Genomic DNA, 25546 nt, shown 5'->3' with positions numbered 1-25546 from the left:
CCCGGGTGCCACATACCCTAGGTACGCCACTGTCCAAGGGTCAGACAGGCACAGTCTTTATCCTGCCCTCATACTATTCTGCTTTTTAACATAATTTCTGCATTACATAATTCATAGTTCCTTGCCTTTTTAATAAAAAAAATATATTTTTTTTAAAGAGAAGCTTATTAAAGTTCCCATTACAAGTCACTAGGCTGGCATACAATCCAATCCTCTAGTGGTTTCCAAAATTCACCTACAGAAGATGAAGAATTCTACTGCTCCTTGCATTTAATATACAGTAAATCACATATCAACTAATCTCCTCGCCGCCTCTTCTGTACATAGTAAAATTTTAACATGGATGACTCACATTCACCTGGCCACAGCCCACACTGAACCAGGCATGGGCGGTTCGCCTCCATCTCCTCCTCTCCCCCGGCACAGCGCAGCCTGGTCACAAGACAGCCGCGGCCAATCCGGAGCCGGTGCCTTTCCCTTCCCGGGTAATCCCGCTCCAGGAAATCCGCTTCCACGTTTTTCTCCCTCCGGTTTGTCGCTTCTCCGCTGTGGCTTGCAGAGCTAATCTCTAGAGGCCCCGCCCACTGGCCCCCCCTGCCCTGGGGAGCACCTCCCTCTCCCTGAGCTGATTCAGCACTAGCAGCCATGGGGATGCTGCTGCCGCCCGCTGGTCTCGTCTAGAGGGAGGAGGGGGGGTGGAACCTGCTGCTGCTGGTGCTGCTCTCCTTCTGCTTCTTCCCTGGGGTGGCTCCTGAGGGCTAGGCAGCAAGATGGAAGAGACGCTGCGAAAGCTGCAGAAGGAGGCGTCGGGCAACAAGCACAAAACGCTGAAGGAGAGCTGCACGGCGGCGATCGGTAAGTGGCGACTGGGGAAGTCGGCGATATGCCCTTGATATCCAAGGCAAGCTGCGACTACACCCGTTTCTAGAAGCATGCTTTGATTTATTGGCGATGAACTTGTGATTTCGCACCTGGTAAATATGCGTGTTATAATAAATTACATTATACGTATTTATCTAGAACTTATAAGCACATGAGTCAAAACCTATTATTTTGCCAATCTTTTCTTTTTTTAATAATAATGGTATGCCCAGAGCAGACATCCAGCACTTTATCTGCATCATGTTGGAACCTGTAATAGATAGGTACTAGAATCAGCTATTAATTGATTTTCCTGTAGAGCCAGGTCAGGAAACAAGTTGTTTGCCTAATTTTCATTCCGTTTTTGGCGGATGGATTGGGGAGGGGGGGATGGTTGTTGGCACACAGGCCCTAGGATGCTCTTTTTGCTACAGGCTTGGACTTACCACCCAGTGCAGGTAACTGGGAGTGCTGGAAGACTAATGTTTTTGTTCCTGGTGGAGGGGGGGGGGGACAGGTGAAAAAAAAGACGAAATAATGGTAGTCATCTGGGGTCCACATGTTTCCAGTGGTTCAGGCCCTAGACATTTTTATGTGGATTATCTATTTGGATTGTTAATTTGTTTTAATAAAGCCTTCATCTTGGACATCCACCCTCTGCCAGCTTATTGTTTTGTTATAGTGGTAGTCATCACCATTTTCATCTCTCACGAACTGCTGGTGAGTAATAATAGCATGGTTGAGCTTCTATATAGTGAAACTCAGTAACAGATATTGAAGCCTCGGTAGAATACAAGCATAAATGAATTGAAAGCCTAAATAAACCTTCAAGTTTATTCAGTTATAAAACATGTGTTGTTAAACACAAGTGAAGCCCTGTTTTGCGTATTTGTCCTAAGTGAGACATGGGCATTCCTACTGAGATGTTTACATTTTTCTGCCATTGTACCAAAAGCTTTGTTGAACAAGTGAGGATGCCAGCAAATGCACGTGCATTTGTTAGTGTGTACAGTAGGAGCTGTGATTCTATAAAAATGTGTGTGAAAAAGACTGACATCACTTGGCAAGATTCCAGTAAATTGTGCCCAAAGTTGGGCATCAGATAAAAATATTGGCGCTAAACATTAAAGGGTGTGTGCCCAATTCCCATGGTAAGATTTTACAGTTTGGTATGGTCTTATTCGTGTACCGTATTGGTTTTGGTTGTTTTAAACCCTGAAGCAGCCCTCGAGCAAAGCACAGCCATGTCGGGCGTTCCTTTGAGCCAATTTGTTATAAAAGTCTTCTGTTTTTTTAGCCACTCTGGCTGCCATACTTCTTTATTCCTTTTGAAATTTGCAAACTGCTTGCCAATCTGCTTTTTTGGAACACACAAGGATGTTGGCAAATACACATGCATTTGTTGGCATTTACAGCAGGAGCAGTAATTCTATAAAACAGAGCGACATCACTCAGCGACATCCATGTGCAAATATCAGCAATTATTTGTATGTGGAAATGGTGATTTCACAAAATCCACATATGTGTCGGTATTTATAGTTATAGAGCTGGATTTAGTAAATCACACCTGAAAATATCGGCACTAAATACTAAGGGTGAGAGTTCCTTATTGAATTGCGCTTGGTGCCGATTCCCATGCTAACTCTGGGCGCCAGACTTAGGCCAGCTGAGACCTGGTATAATGCTGGGCCCAACTTAGGCATGGAAATGGATGTACATTACATTAGTGATTTTTATTCCTCCATTACCTTGCGGTTCAAGGTGGATTACAGAAGAGGATTTCAGAATTACAGAATAGGATTTCTGGACATGTCTAGAGGTGTTAAAGAGCGGGTTGCTTCAGAGGATTGACATGTTTCATACGGTGTTAGTTAGTCTTCATGGATTTTTTGAATAGCAGGGTTTTTATTTCTTTTCTAAAAGTTTTGTAGTCTGGGGTCGCGATTAGTAGATTGGAGAGTTGGTGGTCTAGTTTTGCTGTCTGTGTGGCTAGTAGGTCATCGTACAGTTTTTTTCCGTTTAATGTCTCTGATTGGAGGGTATGTGAATGGTGTCTAGGTTCTTCTGTGTCTGGTTGTGGTAGTTTGGATTAGGCGGTTGTTCAAATAGGCTGGGCTGTCGCCATTTATGGATTTAAATAATAGACAGTAGAATTTAAATAGTATTCTTGCTTGAATTGGGAGACAGTGTGAGTTGAGGTATGCCTTGGTGATGTGGTTGTGTTTTCTTAGTGAATAGATTCATCTCAGGGCTGTATTTTGTACTGTTTGTAGTTGTTTTATCATTGTTGCGGGGCAGGGGAGATATAGGATGTTGCAGTAGTCAAGGAGACCTAGGACTAGGGACTGGACCATGAGCTGGAATTGTTTTCTGTCGAAGAATTTTCGAACTTGCCTTAGGTTTCTCATGATCGCAAATGATTTCTGTATTGTTTTGTTGATTTGTGGTTGCATGGTGCAGCATCTACCTATCGTCATTCCCAAAAGTTTTGAAGTGGGTTGAATGGGGTTTGTGATTAAGTTTATTACTAGGTTTGTTATGGTTGGGGTTTTATTTTTTTCGAGAAGTATGAATTTTGTTTTGTCTGGGTTCAGTTTTAGTTTGGTCTTTCATCCATGTTGCCACTGTTTCTAGAGTTATGTGTAGTGTGTCTGTCATGGTGGGCGTTGGCTGATCAAAAGGAAGGAGAATGGTGATATCGTCTGTATAGCTATAGGAGGTTAAACCTATTTTGTCTAGGCAGGTGCTGAGGGATGCAATGTAGAGATTGAAGAGTGTTGGGGATAATAGCGATCCTTGGGGTACGCCACAGGGGTTGGACCATGGTTCTGATTTTTCTTTGTTTGTCTTTACTCTGTAGGTCCTGGATAGTAGGAATCCTTGAAACCAAGTGTGTACTTGCCTGTGATTCCTATTGTATCTAGTATTTGTAGCAGAATGTCGTGGTCTACCAGGTCAAATGCTGCAGTAAGATCTAGTTGAATAATGTATTCTGTAATAATGCACCTGACTGTTGTCAATACCCTTGACCCACCCATGCCCTTCCCAGGGACACGCCCCCTTTTTGTCCACATGTGAGAAAGTGTAGGTATGGTTCCTTATGGAATCACGACTAGGCAGTTGCCCACGCAACTTCAAAACTATCAATTAATGCCAATAATTTGATAGCACTCAATTATTAGTTGTTAATGACTCCCTATGTAATTTAGTTGCTTCCACAACTCCCAATCAAGTGAAAATTTGGGCACCCAAAAATAGGCATCCTTTATAAAATACAGGGGATATTGGGTCCATTTCAGAATATTTTGGAGGCAGCTCTAAAATTGAGCAGCACAGTTTAAGTGTCCACTTTACACTGGCTATGAGTCATACACGCACAAATTGCTTGGGCCTATGCTCTTCAACATATTTATAAACGACCTAGAAATTGGCACGACGAGTGAGATGATTAAATTTGTAGGCGATGCAAAGTTATTCAGAATAGTGAGGACACAGAAGGATTGCGAAGACCTACAACGAGACATAAACACACTCGAGGAATGGGCCGCAAAATGGCAAATGAGGTTCAACGTGGATAAGTGCAAGGTGATGCATGTCGGTAACAAAAATCATATGCACGAATATAGGATGTCTGGTGCTATACTCAGTGAGATCCCCTAGGAAAGAGACTTTGGGAGTACTTTTAGCCAAGTCAAATTAGATAAGTTCCTGCTGGACCAGAAGATATGCACGTAAGGCTAGACCCAAAAAGGGCACATGTCTTTGACCTAAGGGCCGCCACGTGAGCAGTCTGCTGAGCACGGTCTGACCCAGCAGTGGCAAATTTTATGTTCTTATGTTCATTTCATGGCCCTGCGCACCTGATGTGCAAGCGCCCAAGGGTAGATTGTGGGGTAGTCCAGGTCGATTGGTCAAAATCTTCCTGGATATCCCGCTGGGGAAGGCAGCTCTCTTGGGCAGGGGGATAAGAGCTGTCTGCTGCAGGGAGCGACATCATAGTTTTGGACACAGTGAGCAGTTACCCTTCCCCAACCTGGGAATGACCATGTCTCTTCCTTTCATCTCCGTCGATGTCATGGCTTGGCAGGAGTACATGAGCCTGGGAGGCTGCCTGAAGATGGCACTTGATTTCACTGTCGGGATGTTAGGTGCTGGGTAGCCATACCATGGGTCGGGCCCTCCTTGCTGTGTGGCTGGAGGTGCCCTGTTGAAAAGTGCGTGGGTAACAGCAGTCTTGCTTACAAGGTGGCAGGCTATAAAGGCTCTCAAAGAGCTCAGGTTGGCTTGAGTACCCTGTTTTATTATTATCATTATTATCTCAATTTTTAATTTGCCGTTATTAATTTCATGCCAATAAATATATGGCCAAGTTGTTTCCATAGAGGTTGTGTGTTGGGTATTTATTTTTAGTACTGTTAATGCAAGGGTGAGGGAAGAAGTCATAGGTGCCTAGGTTAATGCTAATATATTATAAATTGAAAGCTCACAATAAGACCTTAAATTTAGGCGACCTGTTATAAAATCGTGGCTTATATGTGCTGTTTATGTAAGCCTGTTACCCTGGGAAGTTGGTACAGGGGTGTTTGGTTGATGTTAGTTGTTAGTTTTGTCTTCTAAGTAAAAACAAATGGGTAATTTGAGGGCAATAACCCCCCTGAATCCCTGGCCAAAAAGGAACATGTTTTCTGTAGCTGTGCTTGCTTCACTGGAGGTGTGAAAGCTGACAGGGAAATTCTTTTAATACATATATTTCCTATTGTAAACTGGGAAATACATGTAATATTTTGGTGTGCTTGTGACCCCACCCCCCCTTGAAGTCGCTGTGTCCCAGCCATCTACACAAGTATGGTGACAGCTGTGTTTTGCTGCTTATACAGTTTGGTCAGTGATCTGTGAGGAGGGCTGGGGCTTTGCGACAGGCAGTCGGTAGTTCTGTAGTGAGAAGAGCTGCCATTGCAGCCTGAATTCTCACAGCTGCATTTTGCTATCTTAGTTCAGTTTTCACCTTGTCAACGCCTGTGTTTTTCACATTTTCCATTCTACATGGGACATTAAGAGGCTCATTTTCAAAGCACATAGACTTACAAAGTGACACGTGATGCTATGTGCTTTGAAAACGAGCATCTTAAGTCTGTCATCTCGCAGCCTATGGGGGACGTACAAAGAAACATTTAGAACCACATGTTTCTGTGCTGAGCTATGTATGTAATGTAATGTAATTTATTTCTTATATACCGCTACATCCGTTAGGTTCTAAGCGGTTTACAGAAAATATACATTAAGATTAGAAATAAGAAAGGTACTTGGAAAATTCCCTTACTGTCCCGTAGGCTCACAATCTAACTAAAGTACCTGGAGGGTAATAGAGAAGTGAAAAGTAGAGTTAGAGGAAAAATAAAAATAAAATAAACATTTTAACAAGACAGCATTGATTTAAATACTTTGGAAGGTAGAAGAGAGGAGAGAAAGGAATAGAAGCAGAAGGGGGAGCCGTTGAACAGTAGAATTCTGGAGAAATTTAAATGATAGAAATAGAACAAAACAAAGACAAAAAGCAAAACAATAGATAAGATTAAAGATAAATCATAAGCTGGAAAGTTGGAAAGTGTAGTTGGAGACTAATAGTTTCAGACTGTGTTCTTTTGGGCCTCTTTATTTTAAAAAAAATTTTCTCTTGTTCTGTACTTAGACTGAAACAACAAATATGATGTCTCCATCTGGACAATGTCTCCCAATGGGTTGGATTTGCACATAACTGGGGGGGGGGGAACCTCTGTCGAGGTATGTTAATAGAATCTCATCTTCAGCGTGCAAAAGAGCCTCCTTGTAGTGTTCACAAGGTGTAATACATACATAGAGCCAGCTTGGACTTTTTAATTTATTAGGATACAGCTTCATTTAAGAACATAACGACTTGCCATACTGGGACAGACCGAAGGTCCATCACGCCCAGTATCCTGTTTCCAACAGTGGCCAACACAGGTTACGGGTAACTGGCAAGATCCCAAGGAGTAAAACAGATTTTATCCAAGCCATCTCAATAATTGTCCATGAACTTCTATTTTAGGAAATTATCCAAACCTTTTTGAAATCCTGCTGTGACCAGAATTGCACACAGTATTCAAGGTGCGGCCGTACCATAGAGTGATATAAAGGCATAACATTTTCATCTTTGTTTGTTGGTATCTGTAGACTTAGAACTCTGACATGCCTTTGCTCAATCTGGGCTGCATATTCCGGTACACAAGTTGTTTCCCTGCCTAAGTCGGCTTACAATCTTAAGTTGTACCTGAGGCAGAGGAGGACATGACTTGCCAAAGGTCACAGAGTGTGTCAGTGGGAGAAACAGGATTTGAACCCTGACTTCCCTGGTTCACACTAGCACCTCTACACATAACCTCCTCCTACTTTCTCCCTATGCATTAAATGGTCACAGGGTTGTGACACTTTTATTGATAATACTGATGTTCTGCTTTTCTCTTTTACCACAGTGTCTATTTTTCTTGCTTGGAGCTTTTTATTGTTGGAACAAGAATGCCCTGGCAATCATAACTTCTTCGTGTCCCACGATTCCAGTGTTTTTCTGGCCCAGCAATCTAATTGTGTTTGCACAGTTTCTAGTCAATGAAGTGTGCAGGCCTTTTGACATTAGCATGTTTCACCCGCTGGGGGAAATGTGTGAGCACTTCCAGTTCAGCACTACAGAAATCTGTGTTTGTTTGTTCTGTGCTGCGGTTATACATTTCTCATCTTTAGATTTTAATTCAGCTCTCCTTCACTATTATTACTGCATCAGGTTTTGATCTGCTGGCTTCTGAACACAGCAGTAATGCCCACCTGGTAATTACTTTGTGGTGGGAAGCCTTAGCACTGACTAATCTTTAATTTATTTTTTTTTTCCTTCACAGTTTTGCCTCTAAGGATTCTCTTTGCTTTCTTGAATTCTGGCTTTTGAAAATGGAGAACTGTTTTATTAGTAGAAGATAACTAAGAGCAGGTCTTTTGAAGCACTGAAAAGTTGAATAAAAATGTGGTGGCTTGTGTAGGTTTTCTTTCAAATTTGATGTTCTTGAAAGAAGCAGAGGGACTCCAGGGGAGAAAGAGAATGACAATGGTACAAAGCCAGGATTAAGCAAGAATCTGAAACTTGTGCCCAAAAAAAATCCAGATATGAAATATGTGGAAAGGGTATGGCACCGATTGCTACAGGAGCTCCCAAACTCAGTCCTTGAGTGCTGCTTTCCTTTCAGGTTTTCCAGATTGCCACAATGAATATACACGAGACCTAGTTGAATCCAGTGGAGACAGTGAATGCAAATAAATTTCTTGCACGTTCGTTGTAGAAAGCCGGAAAACTAGATTGAGTTGTGGTCCTTAGACCAGGTGCTATACATCTGGTACATGTAGTTAGAAGAGATGCTGGTGTAGAGAATGATACGGGAACAGGGACAAACTTTGTCCCCGTGTCATTCTCTAAAAACTTGAGACTAGTGTCAATATGTAAAAACTTAATACATCTTAGTTGGCAACTGAATCCAATGATTAAAAAAAAAACTGCAGAAGCTGCTTTTGGATTTCAATGAACTATTGTTAAATGATATAAATGATATCATTTGTGTCTTGTCTGCCATCTGCAACGTCCTTCCATCATGTGCCTAGCTGCTGAAGCATCCTACTGTTACAGCAAAAAATTTATCCATCGTGGCTGGCATCAAGGAACATTTCTAACATTTAATAGACAGTTATTTTCCTGGTCATTTACTACACGGTTTAGGTTCTCTTCTACACCCATGTCTGAAAGACAATCCAGGTACCTTCCCAGGTGATATAAAATCATAGGCAACTGAATTTTGGGAAGGTTGTACCAAAACCATATAGAAATGGAAGGCTGTATTTGTGATTTATAAATAGTTGTACAGAATATTGTCCTGTTTTGTGCTTTAATAAAAAGATTTAAATATAAAATCATAAATGTTAGAGGCTTTTGCAAATGAGGACAGAGCTCATGGGGACAGGACGGGGTGGGGACAAACTTTGTCTCTGAACCATTCTCCATGCTGGTGCACAAGATGCTATCATGAGAGCTAGTGGCACAAAGACCTAACCTAGAGGTACATGCTGATGGTGCAAGTGATGTCATATGGAAGCCGATGCATATGCAATTGAGATATTGGCAGAAAATTGGTAAGAAATGAATCTGCTGCATAATATTGAGCTGGAAGAGACTAGGTACAAGAGCACTGTTTCCCACCCTTTTCAAACACAAGGCACACCAACATTGCTAAAAATGTGTGACTTGCCAACCTTCACGAAGAAGGTATAGTAAAGTCTCGGTTAACTGGGTCTCAGTTAACCGGGACTCTCACACAACTGGAAAAATAATTGCTGGTGGGAAAAAAAATGTCACCCAAAGCACCAGCGGCAGCGTCCTGAGCCGCAAAGCCCTCCTCCCTCCCTCAAGCTCCGAAGTGGCAGAAGCAGGCAGCGGTCCTGAGCTGTGAAAACCTTCCCCCTCCTTCTTCCTTACCCGAAGCGCAGCGGTCAGCAGGAGGCACAGGCTGCTCATGGCCAGTCCCACAGTAGATCCTTTCCTCTGACGCATCGTAAGTGACACATCAGAGGAAAGGCCCTGCCAGGGTTGGCTGTGAGCAGCCTCTGCCTCCTGCTGATCGCTGCGCTTTGGGTAAGGGAAGGAAGGAATGAGTGAGTTCAGAACTTGAATGAGGGAGGAGCACTTTGCGGTTCAGGACCGATGTCGCGTTGGTGCTTCAGAGTGGGGGGAGGAGAGGGGGGAATTAAGAGTGTGTACAAGGTTTCTAACACACTCTCAATTAACCAGAAAAAAAAGTTATCCAGTATCCACCAATCCCCATGGGTGCTGGATAACTTGAGATTCTCAGTTAGGAAGAGGTCCTATAAGGAGGAGCTAGCTCCACAAGTCTTTCTCAAAAAGCTTAAGTGAAAGGAGAGGACGGGTGTGGCTCTTTACCCATTCTTTTTGAAGAAACTCACCCAAGGTGGTGTACAACAAGATCAGTATGAATATAGGAAACAATGATATTTACAGGAAAAATATTCAAACAGTCATATTATGGCATAATATGTTACTTACAATGTCAGTACAATAAAACATCTTTGTAGACAATATAGGGTGTAAGTGAAGATGGAGCGTATAGGAGGAGTTAGAGCAGGGGTCTCAAAGGCCCTCCTTGAGGGCCGCAATCCAGTCGGGTTTTCAGGATTTCCCCCAATGAATATGCATGAGATCAATGTGCATTCACTGCTTTCAATGCATATTCATTGGGGAAATCCTGAAAACCCGACTGGATTGCAGCCCTCAAGGAGTTAGAGAATAAGGGGACGAAAAGAAAGTTGCATGTGGATTCAGAAAGTTGCATGAAAATTATCTCGGCTAGTGTAGAAGTGGATATGCATGCAAGTCCTGTTACAGTCCTTATGTGTGTGAGACTAAAAAGCAGATTACTGTACTTCCCTTAAAAGCTTGAGACATGCATTGGACTAGCTACAGGAATAGGCAATTCCGGTCCTCAAGAGCCGGAGGCAGGTCAGGTTTTCAGGATATCCATAATGAATATGTATGAGATGGATTTGCATGCACTGCCTCCTTGAGATGCAAATCTATCTCATGCATATTTATTGTGGATATCCTGAAAACCTGACCTGGCTCTGGCTCTCGAGGATCGAAATTGCCTACCCCTGCATGATGGAGCAGTGTTACCATGACTTCTGATATAGCAGATGTGCCTGTTGCATGGCAGGAGGCTTTGGCAGCTCTCCTATGTTACCAGTTTTAAGTGGATGTAATTATAAATACATATGTATACACACAAATATAGAAATACAGACGTAGGTATACATAGCAAGCAGATAACAGCTGCTGGTTTTATTCCTCCATTTATTTACCTGTGAATTTCCCCTGCCTCCCCTCACCTCAGTGAAGTTCTAGTTGCATTTGTGGGTTTCTACATTCTCTGCATGCTTTTCATTAATATTTCCTTGGGATTCAGCCAGATTTTGACCTTCCCTTCTCTTGCTACTCTGCATTCACTTTCTCTCTGCTCTCAGCTGTCAGTTAACCCATTAATTGGCAGATGGTGAGAACAGCTGCTTTACGTAAGCAATAGTGCCAAGTAACAGGCATTTGGAGATGCAGATCTCTCATAAAAGCTATAGAAACGCATGTTGCTTCTGGGCAACAATGCCAAAAAAAGGGGTAAAAATGGTGAGATTGCTCATGCAGCCCAGCACCTCATTCTGAAGATGCTTCTGCTTTACTTTCAAAATGGCATTTGGGACCGGTAGGTGGGATGGGGCGGTTTTGACTTGTCACCTGCATGCATTCTCTCCTTCCTTAGCAACAGCAGCAGATGAATCCAGAGACCAATGGGATAGCACACATCTACCAGCAGGCGGAGATAGAGAAACTGATTAACAGGTGGTCCTATTGGTTGGCACTCCTCCTGTATCTTCAGTATGCTCTATCTCCCAGCAGGTGATGGTCGCTATTCAACTAGCTCCTGAATTCTGGCTGTGACTGGAAAATTATTTTCTCCTGTTGAGGTTTCTCTTCAGTGAGACAGGGGTGTCCAGCTGAATGGTGCCGGCTTTAGGGGTTACACTTGGGCCCCCCCCAGGTCCCTGCCTCACCCTCCCTCCATTGCTAGAGGGTCTGACTGGGTCTCGATTTTTTTCTTCTTTCCCTTCTCTTTAAAAAAAAAAAAAAAAAAGGGAGGCCACAGTTGCTACATTCTGCCCTGTTAGTACTGCACAACCAGCTCTTACTGGCTTCAACCGGCCATAACAACAAGCTTGTGAGTATGTATGTGTTTTTTACTGTTGTTTGAACTTCAGGTCCTTTTTAGGAGTCTTAGTACTGAGGGATTGGTCAAAGTCCATTTAAGGAATGGATATTTTGTTGAGGCTAAGTTTTATGACTAGAAATCCGTTGAGGGAGCCAGGACTTTCCCGCCCTTTGCACACACGCGCTTGGTTTCCTTGTTGGTTACAGCGCGGCAGTAGCAGTGCGATTTCATGCTCACACTTGTTCTCCTCGTTGGGTTTCAGTGCAGCAGTAGTAGTCCTGTTTATTCCGAGGCTCTCTCTTGTCACGGCCATGTGCAGCTGATTGTGCAGATGCCGGTTTATAGCAGCGCACATGAGATGGGACATGTTTTTTCCGGCGCTGTGGGAAGCACTGTACCGTTCTTCTAGTTATTCCCCGAGTCTGATTTTCTTTCTATGCAGGCTGCGGCAGGGTAAATTTTGCGGGGCTTGAATCCGACTATGTTTCTAGGAGCGTTGATGCAGCAGCCACATGTCGGCGAGAATCAGGTGTGCGCTTGGGTCTCCAATGATGGCGGGAGAGCTGCAGCGTTCCGGTAGTTTATTTCCAGCTGACTTTGGTCAGGGTATGCTGTGGCTTCTCTCCTTTCTGGTTTAGACAAGTTGTACGTGTTTCACCAGCTTTGGGACAAGCTTGGGCAGATTTATATGTCTATGTCTGTGTTCCTGCTGTATTCACTTGAAGGAAGCTGCTAGTTTAATCGGACTCTGGAGTTAGCACTCAAGGGGATTACCAGAGAGACTCTGACCTGTGCTAGGTCACCCAGTCTCGGTTTGTCTCTGGACTGGGTCGAAATACGGCAGATCACGGCACAGTGAGATCAGCAGTAAGATCTGTATTTCACACGGGTATCTCATTGTCTCTCTTGGGGTCCCTGCACATTGAGCCTTTGTCTGTTGGTAACTGTCCTTCTTATTTGGGCCTCTGTGCTGCGCTGCATGTGTCTAGTAGTGGCATAGGATATATATGCCTAAAGGTAGTACTAACAGTTTCCAAGTTCAGGCTGTCTCTATGGGCATAATGACACCGCATCTTCCTGTGGCCAGGACTTTCTTTCTCTATTTCTGAGGGGGCCTGGACTTCAGATTTCCATGCTTATCATGCTGGTTTCTCCTGTCGCCATTTTCTCATGGCACATGCTAGACGGACCCCCCCCCCTTGACTAGACAGGAAGGGCTGTACAACTCCTTCTAACCAGGAGCCAGTTACCTATTCTATCAAACCCGCGGAGGAGCACGCGCTATGTGGTTGTTAGCCTCATCCCTGAAGCTCTCATTAGCGATATGAGCTTTGTCTGATACCTGTTAGGATGCTGTTGTTTTCCACGAGGCGGTAGATGCAGCATCTTGATTGCGTCTAGTACGTATTCACTTTAAAGGACATACGTATTTCGCTCACATTGCATGGCGTTAGTACTGTTTTCATGGTTCCAGTATACTCCTCTTTACATTGCGAAATTTGATTTTTCCTAGGAGAATTTCTTTCTTCTTACAGATCCTACAGTTCTCATCCTGCCATTCCCTGACCTTCTGCACTTAATTCTGAGGGGATCTTGACTTCTTCCAATGACTCTTCAGGCTTTCTCATGAGGGAGAAGACGCTATAATGTCAGGTCAGGGGGCTGTGAACATTTTTCAGGATGCTTGCAACTTTGCATCCTCCTCAGGTTTCCGGTTCTTGGAGTCTCTATGTTTTGTGTTTCCCTTTTAAGTGTTACTGGTCCTTAGGGCAGTTCTTGTAGTTCTTCAGGAACTAAGGGACTTTGTTCCACTTACTGCATGGTGCCCAAGACGGGGGCATTGGGCAGGCTGGATCCCATTCTGCTGAATTAGTTTCTCAGGGTTACACATTTCTGCAGAAAAACTGGGAGAATATTTACATTTTCACTATGGACTCCGAATCGGCACTAGGTTTGCTTGCCTCTCTTTGGAGCAGCGCTTTTGATTTTTGCACATGCCATTTCGCCTACCCAAGGCTTCACAAACATTTTGGAAAATGTGGGCAGTGGTACCGTTTTGGCACTACCAGGCGATTCACCTACTTTCTTCTTGACTGACTGATTGATTCGGACGTCTTCCAGTCGGGCCATTTGACTGACACGAAAAGGGTGGTTTCTTTTCCTCAGTTCTTTGGACGTGAATCTTCGAATTTGCACAGTGCTCTTTTCTCCTGTACTATTTATAGGTATATCGGGGCAATGTTTTTATTCATATAGGAAAGAAATGTGTTTATTCCCAGAGACTAGGGCGATGGGTCACAGTCTCAGGTTTGCATTCTTCTTCGGTCACCATGACCAAGAGTATGGGATTCTGTACAGGTTCTAGGATCCATGTTGCTGACTCCACTGGGAACTTCGGCTTGCTTTCCCATTATAACGCTACAGCAGTCGCTTTTGTTCCGGTGGTTCCTGGTATCTCAGGGCTCCAATTATTTGGTAGGCTCCTCAAGCATCGCTCTGTATGATTTGGTGGCTCAGCGAGATTTCTCTTTTCAAAGGCATGCCTCGATCTTTGCTGGATTAGCTCATGGTCACCAAACATCCTGGGTTGTCGGGTTGGGGGGCTCGGTGCCTTCCATCCTCAGCTCCAGGAGTCTGGTTTTAAGAGGCGACTCAGTGCTTGATCATTCTTCTACTCTGGAGCATGGTCAGGCTACCTTTCTGGAGCTTCAGACCATTCTTCCGGAATGACGCTGAAGGTCTTTTCAGTCAATATTATGATGGGGGTATTTCTCTACAGCCTGGGCAGTAGGTGATGTACTCAGTTGGCGGATAAAGTTGTGGTTCTACTTCAATGGGTGGACCCTCAAATTCCTCTTCTGTTGGCAGATCATTTTATGGGTTAGGAAAAGAGTTTGGATAGACTTTCTCTCCGCAAAATCTGAGCATGGCCCATTTATTGTATATTACAGTGTACAGCGCTGTATACGCTCTAGAAAGTGTAAATGTTAGTAATAGTGAAATCTTCTACATCCTGGATATTGAGAATTTTGGCTCAGGTGTTCCAGCTCTTTTTATGTAAGTGAGATCTCCTGGAACTAGACCTCATGGCCTCGTCTCGAAATTCTAAGTTTCCTAGCTTCTTCGGGCACAGGGAGTGGGAGTCAGAGGGGGTAGCAGCATGGCTTCTTTCTCGCCTCTGGTTTCTCTTTTTTCAGTGTTTTCCCCTGGCTGATGATGGCTTGGATTTGCCAACTCAAGCTCGCTTTCAGGGCACAGTATTTGTAGAATCTCTGAATTGGCTACACCATCCTTGCTATGTGGATCTGATGAGTCTTTCGACAGCTGGACTGTTGAGTTTCCTGGTATCTCCGGATTTGCTCACCTAGGGTCCGATCAACATGGATATTTGTACTACTTTGGTATTACGACCTAGCTTTTGAAAAGTCATGGCTGACGTGTAAGGGTTATGCGAAGCAGGTTGTTTCTTCTCTTATCCAGGCGATACAGACGTCTTCACCTGTGGCTTCTGCTTCCTTTTGGAGGTTTTTCCTTTCTTGGGTACTTCTCAACATTTGCACCCTTCCAGAGTTCATGTTTGGCACAAGTGTATTGCCAAGGGCTTAGCGTTCAATTCCCTTCAGCTTCAAGTGCCATTCTTAGCTTGTTACAAGGACTAGGTATATTGCTCTTCGCTTACTTCTCAGCTTCATGTAGTTCAGTTCCTAAACGGAGTATGTTATATTCGTACACCTCTTAGAAAGCCCTGTCCGGAGTACAATCTTAAGGTACTTCTTCGCAGTTTATCGAAGGCTTCATTTCATCCTTGTCTTTTGAGACTCTAAAGGGCTGTGCCGTTGAACACGGGGTTTCTTGTGGCCATGGCTTCAGCTCGGCGGTTTTCTGAGTTGCAGGCCTTGTTCGGTGGGGATTCCTATTTCGGATTTACATAATCTGAGGTGTCAATTCGGACGGTACCACAATTTCTTTCTAAGGAGGTGTCATCCTTTCTTTTATGACACTCTCACTTTTCCTTCCTTCTTACTGGGAGGAGAAATGGGGAGACTTGCTTTTATTCACTGCATATTTTTAAAGTGCGTAGCGTTCTCTGCAAGTTAGGTTTCTAACGACCTTTAGTTGTTTAGATCACCTTTTTTGTATTCCTCAAATGTATGGCAGTGTCCAAAGCCTCCATCGCTCGATGGGTCCAGGAGGACATTATTTACGCTTGCTTGATGGCAGGGAGGCGGTTGGCGACAGAACTTCATGACCATTCCACCAGAGCGATGGCTACTTCTTGGACTCGGTCCAGAGGTTTTTTCCTTGGAGGAATTTTGTCTCGCGGCTACTTGGTCTTCCGAGAGTGCTTTATCTCAGCATTACCGGTTGGATGTGGGGGCGCATGCGGTGGATGCGTTTAGTGCTTCGATTGTTGCGGAGGTGGCATTTGCTTCCCACCCAGATTGAGGATTGGATTGGTTTGCTACATCCCATTGGTCTCTGGATTCATCTGCTGTTGTTAAGGAAATAAAAATTATATTCTTACCTGTTAATTTTCTTTCCTTTAGACGCAGCAGATGAATCCAGAGCCCCACCCTTTCTGGATATTGTCTGTTGGTTTTTTCTTTTGCAACTTTCGAAGTTTGTAATTATTGATGGTTGTATTCTGTATTATTGCCTTTTGAGATTTGTTATGGGAAAGAAGTTTTTTACATGCTATGCCTATTGATGGTTACGAATGATTGGGCAAGGAGCTATACTGAAGATACAGGAGGAGTGCCAGCCAATAGGACCACCTGTTAATCAGTTTCTCTATCTCCGCTTGCTGGTAGATGTGTGCTATCCCACTGGTCTCTGGATTCATCTGCTGCGTCTAAAGGAAAGAAAATTAACAGGTAAGAACATAATTTTTCCTTATGCCTTTTCATTTCTGTTTTTCTCTATTTGAGGTAAGTGTGTATTCTGAACTATTTTATTTTCTAATTCTTTCTGCATTTCTTTTATATTTGCCACTGTGAACCACTTTGACCTGGGTACCAGTAAAAGTGGTATATCGCGTGGTAAACATATTCTGCTCCTCATTGTTTGTTGACCACTGCTAGGGATCTTTGGATTTTTTTTGGGGGGGAGGGATTTTTCCTGATTTTTGGGCTCCCCCTCCTCCAGACATTTGTTTTAATCATTTTAACATGCTTTAGAATTTTTAACTCCTGCATCTTAATCCTGAGCTTGTTAATTCATAGATTAATGTGCATTAAATCCATTTTTGTGTATACTAAACTTTTTAAGGTACACTAATGCACATTTCCTAAGTCCAGTTGCTTCCCTACAATCAGCTTCACACCATCCATGAACTCCTCAATTCACTGTGAACATACCAGTTTCATTTATAGGCAGGAGAAGCAGAAATCAATTCTGTGCAGGCAGCTGACTTAGTTAGTTGCTGTGACTGCCAGGGCTGTTTTGTAGTTGGAGAGAAGGTAAACTGTACATGCAATATGACTGTCTCATGCAGAGGAATAGCATGCCAGGTCCTACTGCACAGTAGCGCTCCTAATTTAGGATCTCCTTTTTACAAAGTCACGGTAGCGATTCTCCTGCAGCAATGCATTGAAGCCTATGCAATTCCTATGGGCTTTGGTTCATTTGCTGTGGGAGAATCGCTAAAAGGGGAGGGAACCTTAGGCTTGTACAACTTCTGAGAAGCACTTAACACACCTCAAATCTTACTAGTGGCTGCTGACTAGAATGCCATCGCTAAACTGTTTTCCAGCGGTTTAGCCTGTACGCAGTTTAGCGGTGGATTATCTCTGTCTGTAGTGAGTTTTCTAGCAGTCTCCGAAACTGACATGCAAATGAGCTCTTCAACATTGAAATGAACCCTTTGGTGGATTCTTAAAAAATACTGAGCTATTTTCAAAAAGCGGCATCGGCTTTTGGTGACAAAAATAAGCAACTGGTCCAGGGGTGCCGGTCAGTGTCAGAGACTGCTAGAAAACCCCGGTGTTGTGATGCAGCGGGAGAGATGCCCATTCTCTCTGCTGCATCACAACACCCTTTCCTGCAGTGGTGGTGAATATCCCCCTCTGGAATGGCAGCACCCCCCATCCCTGCAGCGGGAGAAATGTCCACACTCTTCCACTGAGTTAAAATTCCAGCCGCGACCCCCCCCTGCAGCAGGAGAGATGCCCACACTCTCCCGCTACCCCCTCCCCTTACCTCAAAATAGATGACCCAGAGGGGCTTTATACAACCTGGGCCATACAGAGCCTCGGGCTTCTCCCTGGTGCATCCCAAGATGCACCGGAGGGGGAAGGCCCATTTTAGACGACACAGGTATCTGAGAGGGGTGATTGTTTGTTGACGGCGGGTGAGATTGAACATCTCTCCTGCTGTTGTGTGTTCAGGGTTTGATTTTTTTCACCTTGACGCATTTTTTTCTGCGCATGTGCCCATTGCGATTTCTAGCGAATCTTCGTTGCTGTCTGCTGACTTCATTTACATGTGCAATTTTTTGAGAATGTCTCGCTTTTTTAGATTTGCTATCAAAACGGCTGCGTTAGCAGACTGTTGCTTTTTAACACATGTTTTTGAGAATCCTGGCCTAGGAGAGTGTTTATGATAATTTGAATTTGTCACTGCTTTGATAAGAGAGCAATTTTAGCTATTGGTTCAGTCACTTGTATTGTCTCAACTAGATTACTGTAATGTTTTTTTATTTACTATGGGTTATACAAAATTGCAAAAAATTACAGACCATCCAGAATGTTGCTGTTAAGCTTATATTCTTATCAGCAAGATATACGGTGATGCCTTTATATATCGGATTACATTGAATTTCTTTCAAAGCAAGTGATATTTTTAAATTATCTACATTTGGTTTTCTTGTTCTTCTATGAAGAAATCCTGGACTATGTGATGAATTTAGTAGAACCTACCATCCGTTAATAACTATAGCTTGATTAGCAATCATCTGAGGTTAAGGTTTCCAAATCCTAGTGGTATTAAGTATAAAACAATACACTCTACATCTTTTCCATATGTGGCGGCAAAATGGTGGAACTCTCTTCCAATACAATTAAGAACTATCCCCTGTTATGAGAGTTTCCGTAAAGGCTTGACGACCTAGTTGTTTGTAAGATATCTCATTCACTCTAACAGATGAGCATATTTGTGTTTGTTTTGATTTATTTTTTTTTTTAGTTCAATCATCTTTATTGAAAATTTTTTGAAAATTTTATAATATACAGAACAATAGGGCAACAATGACCAATACACTAAGCAAATAGTAACAAAAGATATACATTAATGTAAAATTGTAATTCCTAGTGATGGCCAGCTTCTTATTAACTTGGAAATCACATTGAACGCCTATCTATATAATAAAACCGTAGGCGGCGCATGCGCAGTCTTATCGGCGTGCTTCCATGATCCGTATGTCCGTGGCCGCCAAGAGTGCAGCATGCCCCGCGCTTACTACGGCCCCACGCGCAGCTGAGTTCGGCACGGCGGTTTCCCCAGATAGGGGAAGTCGAACAACTCACTCCTGACGCGCAGCTGAGTTCGGCACGGCGATTTCCCCGGTTTCCCCAGATAGGGGAAGCCGAACTGCTCACTCCCGCCTCATGGTCCTGCCGCCGCTCCTGTTCACAGCGGCCTGCACGTCGACGACTCAACCCCCCCCCCCCCCCCCCCGGGGCTGCCTAAAGAAAAAAAGTTTCACGGTGCTTGGCCCGCCAAACAATTTCTGCCGTTTTGCCGAAATTTGCCCCACCGTTCCTTCCCTTCCTCCATCAGGTATAGTTCAGCTCCGCTAAAAGGAGCTGCTTTGAAATTGGAGCCCTGCCGCCACTGTAACACGTTCCCTCTGCCGCGGTCCCATATGTCAGAGAAGGGGCGGGACCAAGGCAGAGGGGAACGTGCTACGGCAGTGGCAGGCCTCCGATTTCGACGCGGCTCCTTTTAACATTGGTGGATTCACTGCACCTGATGGAGGGAGGGAAGGAAAGGTGGCTGTGCGCTGTTGAGCCCCTCTTTGCCCTCAGACCCTCTCCTAACTGCTCCCTCCTGTCTCAGACCACTGGGGGGAGGTGCCTGTCTTCAGCTGCAGGGATGGAGGGAGGGAAGAAGAAAGAAGGGGCCCTGGCAAGCGAGTTATCAAAAGCCAACCATAGCCTGGGACCCCTACATGGTATGAATAATGACCAGACAACAAAAGGTAAGAAAAATAATTTTATTTTCTGTTTTGTGATTACAATATGTCAGATTTGAAATGTGTCTTGAGGGAGGCTGCCGCCGCAGCTTTGGACAGAGGGGTACCATTTTCGTGGGAGCTGGCCTTCGGAGAGGCTTGGGACACGGGGACGGATGCAGGAAGGGCTGCCGCTGCGAAGGGCTTTGGTGGGGAAGCCAGCCAGACCGCGAGTGTGGGGCCGTTGTAAGCGCGGATTGGTCAAGGAGCCGCCATTGCCGAGGCTTTGAAATTGCTCTCCCACCGTCACTCCCTCCCGTCCCGGCTCTGCCTCTGCCCAGGTTCAAAAGCAGGAGAGGCGGTCATCTAGCACCCGTTAATCTAACGGGCTTAAACACTAGTTGGGGTATATTAGTGATTCGTAAATGTTTATGTAGTGTAATGATGTTTTTTTTCATTCAGGTAGCAAAACTTTGAAGGAAGCCTCTCACCCCCTCACTGTAACCTCTGCAATGCCACAGAGAACATAAACACAAGTAGTGGCACCAATTAAATAAACACTTCCACTAACTGGTTCTTTAATTACACCTCCTTAAATAATTAGTTCTCAAATAATAATTAGTTCTTAGATAGTAAATTCTTAAATATTAAATTCTTTTATAGTTATATATCCCACCGAAGTTCCTCAGTATGCCACACTTAAACTCTCAACAAAGGAGCCTGTGTGGTGATTGTCCTCATCAGAACTTAAAAGCTGGTGTTTATTTTTTTGTTTCATTTCATTTCATATCCTTATTAAAGTGCAAGTGCTTTTCTTGAAATCAATCTTATAAATATATTCATATGTTTATAAATTCTTATGAAAACTGAGACTTAGCTTTTGAATCATTACTGTTTCATTCCCCACCAACGCGTTTATTTCTTCTTCAGGGTCGGGGGAAAGTACAGAAATGTTCAGGCTATCAATGTTTAGCTTATGAGAACATAAAATGTAGGTACAGGCAAGACTGCCAGGAGCTGAAGAGGATTGGGGGGGGGGGCAGGGAATTAGCTTGCAATCAAAGGGAAAAATTTAATATTTTCATAGTTTTTTGTTGCTCCCCCACCACCTCTTTTTTTTTTTTTTTTCATTTGCTTTCTTTTTTCTTCTTCTTTCCTTGTCCTTTCACCAGTCTATCTGGTTAAGTAGCCTCATTAGTAGATGCAGGAGTGCCTCTTGCTTCAGTAGCAGTGGGTAGTGGTGTGAACATTGGGCTAGATTTACTAAGCAAATCGATCGTGTACCAGTCGGTTTGCGACCCGATTCACTAACCTCTGTCCCGATCATCCTCCGATCCACGTATGCAAATGAGGGGGAAACAGCATTCAAATGTAGGCAGGCAGCGATTCACTTAAAAAAAAACTGCAACACACACTGGGCTGGCCGATCAGCAAACAGGCAACTGCTTTCCGACTGCATCTCCTACTCTCTGTCCCGACCTTGCAGCTCTTTGCTTCGACTTTGCAGCTCTGTGTCCCTGACTCTCCTGCTCTCTCTGCCCCGACTATGCAGCTCTGTGCCCCGGACTCCTGCTCTCTGCCCCGGCCTTCCCCCACAGTGTGAGCCTGAGGTTTTAACCCGCGGGTTTAAAGCGGGTTAAAACCACGGGCTTGCTGGGCTGGCTAAAAAGTTTTAAAAAGTTAAAAAAAAAAAAGTTGCTGCTCTTTAAACATGCACAGATCATCTACAGATGGTCTGCGCATGTGTCGGGATTGCTACAGAGTGATCCGGACGGTCGGTTGGGGACATGGTGATTCGTGAATCAGACACAGATCAGATCCCTCACAGATCAGATCTGTGCCCTTAGTGAATCTAGGCCATTGTGGCTTTAAACCACATGGATTGCTTGCATGTAGTAAATAAAATAGACTGTTCTCAGGAGTTACACTTATTCCTAGGGAGCTTTCTAGAGCCGATTACACTATTCCTTCATACCATGTATACTGCTTGCTTTGAAATGCAAACCCAGAACATTGTAGTCTGAGTACAGGGATTTTCTGTGGTACTTACTCACAGCTTAACCCTACCAGTTTTGTTTTATTTGTGTAGGTGTGATTATTTACTTAAGATATGCAGCCTCTTTCTACCACTGGTACCTCTTATTCAACCAGCACAGCCCTAACTAAGCATGACTGTGCTCTTGTTCCATATGGAGAGACTAGAATAGAGAAAAACTTGATCAGTTGAGGTGTGGCCTAGTGGTTAGAACTGGTGCCTCAGTACCCTGAGGTTGTGAGTTCAATCCCAGCCTGCTCCTTGTGACTCTGGGCAAGTCTCTTACCACCTCATTGCCCCAGGCACCACAGTTAGAGTCTGTCAGGAAAGTTAGAGAAAATACTTGATTACTGTCCAGTGTATTGTAAACCACTTTGGGCGAATCTCTTCATGGAAAAGGCAGTTATTAAATCCCAATAAATACAAGTAAATAAATAACAGAAGATTTGAGATATGGGATCAAAAACATTGTATGGAAAGCCTTCAGGACCAGCCTTTTCTGCCACCTTCTCAACTTCTCAGCTGGGAAGTTGTTAGCCACATAATCTGGCCTTAAAAAAAAAAAAAAATGGATGCACTTTTTTTCAAGATTCAGATGCTCTACTCTAGCCACTAGTGGGTGCTTCAGAGCGGCATTCTGAAGCCCCCCCTCTCTCCAGGAACTATGGGGTAATTCTCAAAAAGGTCTAGGTTTTGGTCAGTCGGGTGAGGGGATGGTCTGGGTAGCCTAGGCAGGAGGGAGTGGGCATCCCTCCTGCTGCCTTTTTTTAAGTTGTTAGGGTGGGGGGGCCATTGTTTTGGGGGGGAGGTTTGGGGGGGTGTATGGGGAGTCCAGGTAGCCAAAGCAGGAGGGAGTGGGCATCCCTCCTGCCTCTCTTTTTCAGGGGCCGTCTGGAGAGGGCAGGGGTGTATGTGCTGGGGGTCCGGGTGGCCAAGACAGGAGGGAGTGGGCATCCCTCTGCCTCTCTTTGGGGGGGGGGGGGGCTGGCAGGGAGGGATGGCGGCACAACTTTTTAAAATGGGGACAGGTATTGTGCGTGTGTCTATCCCAGGACAGAGTCCATGGATACTTTTAACTTATGGATTTGCAGTAATTTTCCAAACAAATACAGCAAAGTTACTTACCTATAACAGGTGTTATCTGAGGACAGCAGGCAGATATTCTCATATGTGGGCGACTGCCTCCACAGATCCCTGTACGGACAGTCTAAAAGTGCACTGTCACTTTAAAAAACTTCAGATTCTGAAGACTACCCGCACCACACATGCGCAAATGCCTTCCCCCCCCACGCCAGCTCACAGCTCCTTCAGTTCAGTAACAAACTAGGGGAGGTGGGAGGGTTATAAGAATATCTGCCTGCTGTCTTTGGATAACACATGTTACAGTTAAGTAACGTCACTTTATCCCAGAACAAGCAGGCAGCATATTCTTCAAGTGGAACTCCCTAGCTGCCAGGATTATGCTTCTGAGAAGAGGGTTATTCACAGTTAACCATGAGCATGGCAAAACCAACAGGGTTGGAAGGAAGTTGACTTCTAATTGGTGAATAAATTCTGTAGAACTGCTTGGCCAAACCAGCTATCTTGTCCGGAATGATTCTCCAAACAGTAGTGGGATGTGAAGGTATGCACTGAGGACTGAGTATCTGCTTTACAGATGTCCTTAATGGGAGTGGAACATAGTTGGGCTACTAAAGTGGCCATTTCTTTTACTTTATGTGCAGTGACACGGCCCTCCAGCATTAGCCCAGCCCAAGTGTAGCAAAAAGAGAAAGCATGGGACAAGCACATGTAATCTCTTAGGGAGAGTAGGATATAGTGGATGGTGCAAATGAGCAGACTGGAAGGGCCATTTGGCCTTTTTATGTTTCTAAGTCAGCCAGCAATGTAGAAATGGTTCTCTTGGTAACCTGAGCTCCAAGTCTGTTTAGATTGAATGACAGAAAAGGCTGAGTGAATGTTCTGTGAGGTTTGGTCTGATCCAGGTAAGAAGCAAAAGCATGTTTACAGTCCAATGTGTGGAGTGCTATTTTTATATACCGCCATACCATAAACAGTTCTAAGCGGTTTACAAGGGAAGAGACTGTATACAGACAGCGACATTACAGAGAACTTTCAAAATTACATTGGCATGCTAAGTTTAGTCAGGTTTATCTGGAAGTGTTTTGGAAGTACATCAGGTTGAGGTACATCAGGTTGAAGTGGGGTCAGAAAAATTTGTCAAAGAGATAAGTTTTTAGTGACTTCCTAAACATTTGGTACGAAAGTGCATTTGAGATGAAGTTGATTGTGGTTCTCGAAAGGCCTCTAGACTGATTCAGGTGAAATTCTGAGACGACATTTGAGAGGAATTTAGGATTATGAAGGATCACCTTGTCATGGTAAAATGTTGTATAAGGTGGATCTAACACAAGTGCTTCAAGTTCACTGACTCTTCTTGTAGATGTGAGAGCTATGAGGAAGACTACTTTTCCAGGTGAGATGTTTAAGAGATGAAGTTGAGATTGATTCAAATGGAGGCTTCAGAAGAGTGGCCTGTATGACGTTAAGGTCCCAAGCAACAGGAGGAGGTTTGACAGATGGCCTTTTCATGAATCTGGAATCTAAAGGATGTACAGACAATGGCTTCCTTTCCAGTGGTGTACAAAAAGCATTAATAACACCGAGATGAACTCTGATTTAAACAGTTTTAAGACCAGAGTTTAGAAAGGTGCAGAAGATATTTCAAAACCGATGGATGAGGACAAGAGACTGGATCTAGCGAGTAGAGATTACACCAGACTGTGAAACGTGTCCACTTCAAATGATAGCAACATTGTGTGGAAGGTTTTCTAGAAGCCTAAATGATGGATGTCGCTGGTGCCGATTAGAGCAAAAGCATCTATACATTGGGAGAGAGATACCATTCTGTGAGTGTCAATGAATGTAGATTGGGATGTAGGGGATAGCCCTCATTCTGTGTCAGCAACGTTGGAAAGATTGGAAGTGTGATGAGTTCCTTTTTGCTGAGTTGTTGGAGAGGGAACCATGTTTGGACATGGCCACAGATGCACTTTTTTTGAGAATCATGGTGGCCTGTTCTTGGCGAAGTTTGAGTAGAGTCTTCTTTAGTAAAAGAGTTGGCTGGAAAAATTAGAGGAATTCGTTCTGCCACTTTAGGAGAAAGGCATCTGATTCCAGACAACTGGGAGTATAGAATCTGGAGCAGAATAGAGGAAGCTTGTGATTGTAGGGGCAAAGAGTCCACTTCTAGAGTTCCCCACTTTACAAAGATCTTATGTAGAGTGGTGGAGTTGTCCACTCGTGCGGTTATAGGGCTCTGTTCAACTTGTATGCTAAGACATTTTGTTTCTCTGCTAGGTAGACTGCCTTCAGGAAAATGTTGTAAGTGCCCAAGACCAGATCTGGATGGCTTCCTTGCAAAGAAGGTGAAGACCTGTATCCCCTTGCTTGTTCACATAGTACATGGCTACTTGATAGTACTCATTCATACAGACAATCAGGTTGATGATTCGATCCTGAAAAAGTTTGTAGGGCAATTTAAATCGCTTGAAGCTCAAGGAGATTTATATGGAGAGCTTTCTTGGGAGCCTTGGGTACAAAGATCATCTAGGTAGGCTTCCCATCCGATCATGGAGGCATCGGTTATCATGGAGT

General features: G+C 44.0%; 1 protein-coding gene across 2 annotated transcripts in view; it reads left to right on the top strand.

Moving 5' to 3' along the window:
• The first annotated feature begins 510 nt into the window (after window positions 1–510).
• Window positions 511–25546, top strand: part of ARFGEF3 (ARFGEF family member 3) — a 216440-nt gene continuing 191404 nt past the window's right edge. For both annotated transcript variants that reach the window (XM_033938199.1, XM_033938198.1), the window contains exon 1: window positions 511–855. In XM_033938199.1, the coding sequence (XP_033794090.1) occupies window positions 771–855 (85 nt within the window). In that variant the 5' untranslated portion in view covers window positions 511–770. The remainder of the gene's footprint in view (window positions 856–25546) is intronic.

Source organism: Geotrypetes seraphini, chromosome 3 (assembly GCF_902459505.1).
Source record: "Geotrypetes seraphini chromosome 3, aGeoSer1.1, whole genome shotgun sequence".
NCBI classification, from domain to species: Eukaryota; Metazoa; Chordata; class Amphibia; order Gymnophiona; family Dermophiidae; genus Geotrypetes; species Geotrypetes seraphini.
This window is presented reverse-complemented; position numbering and strand designations above follow the sequence as displayed.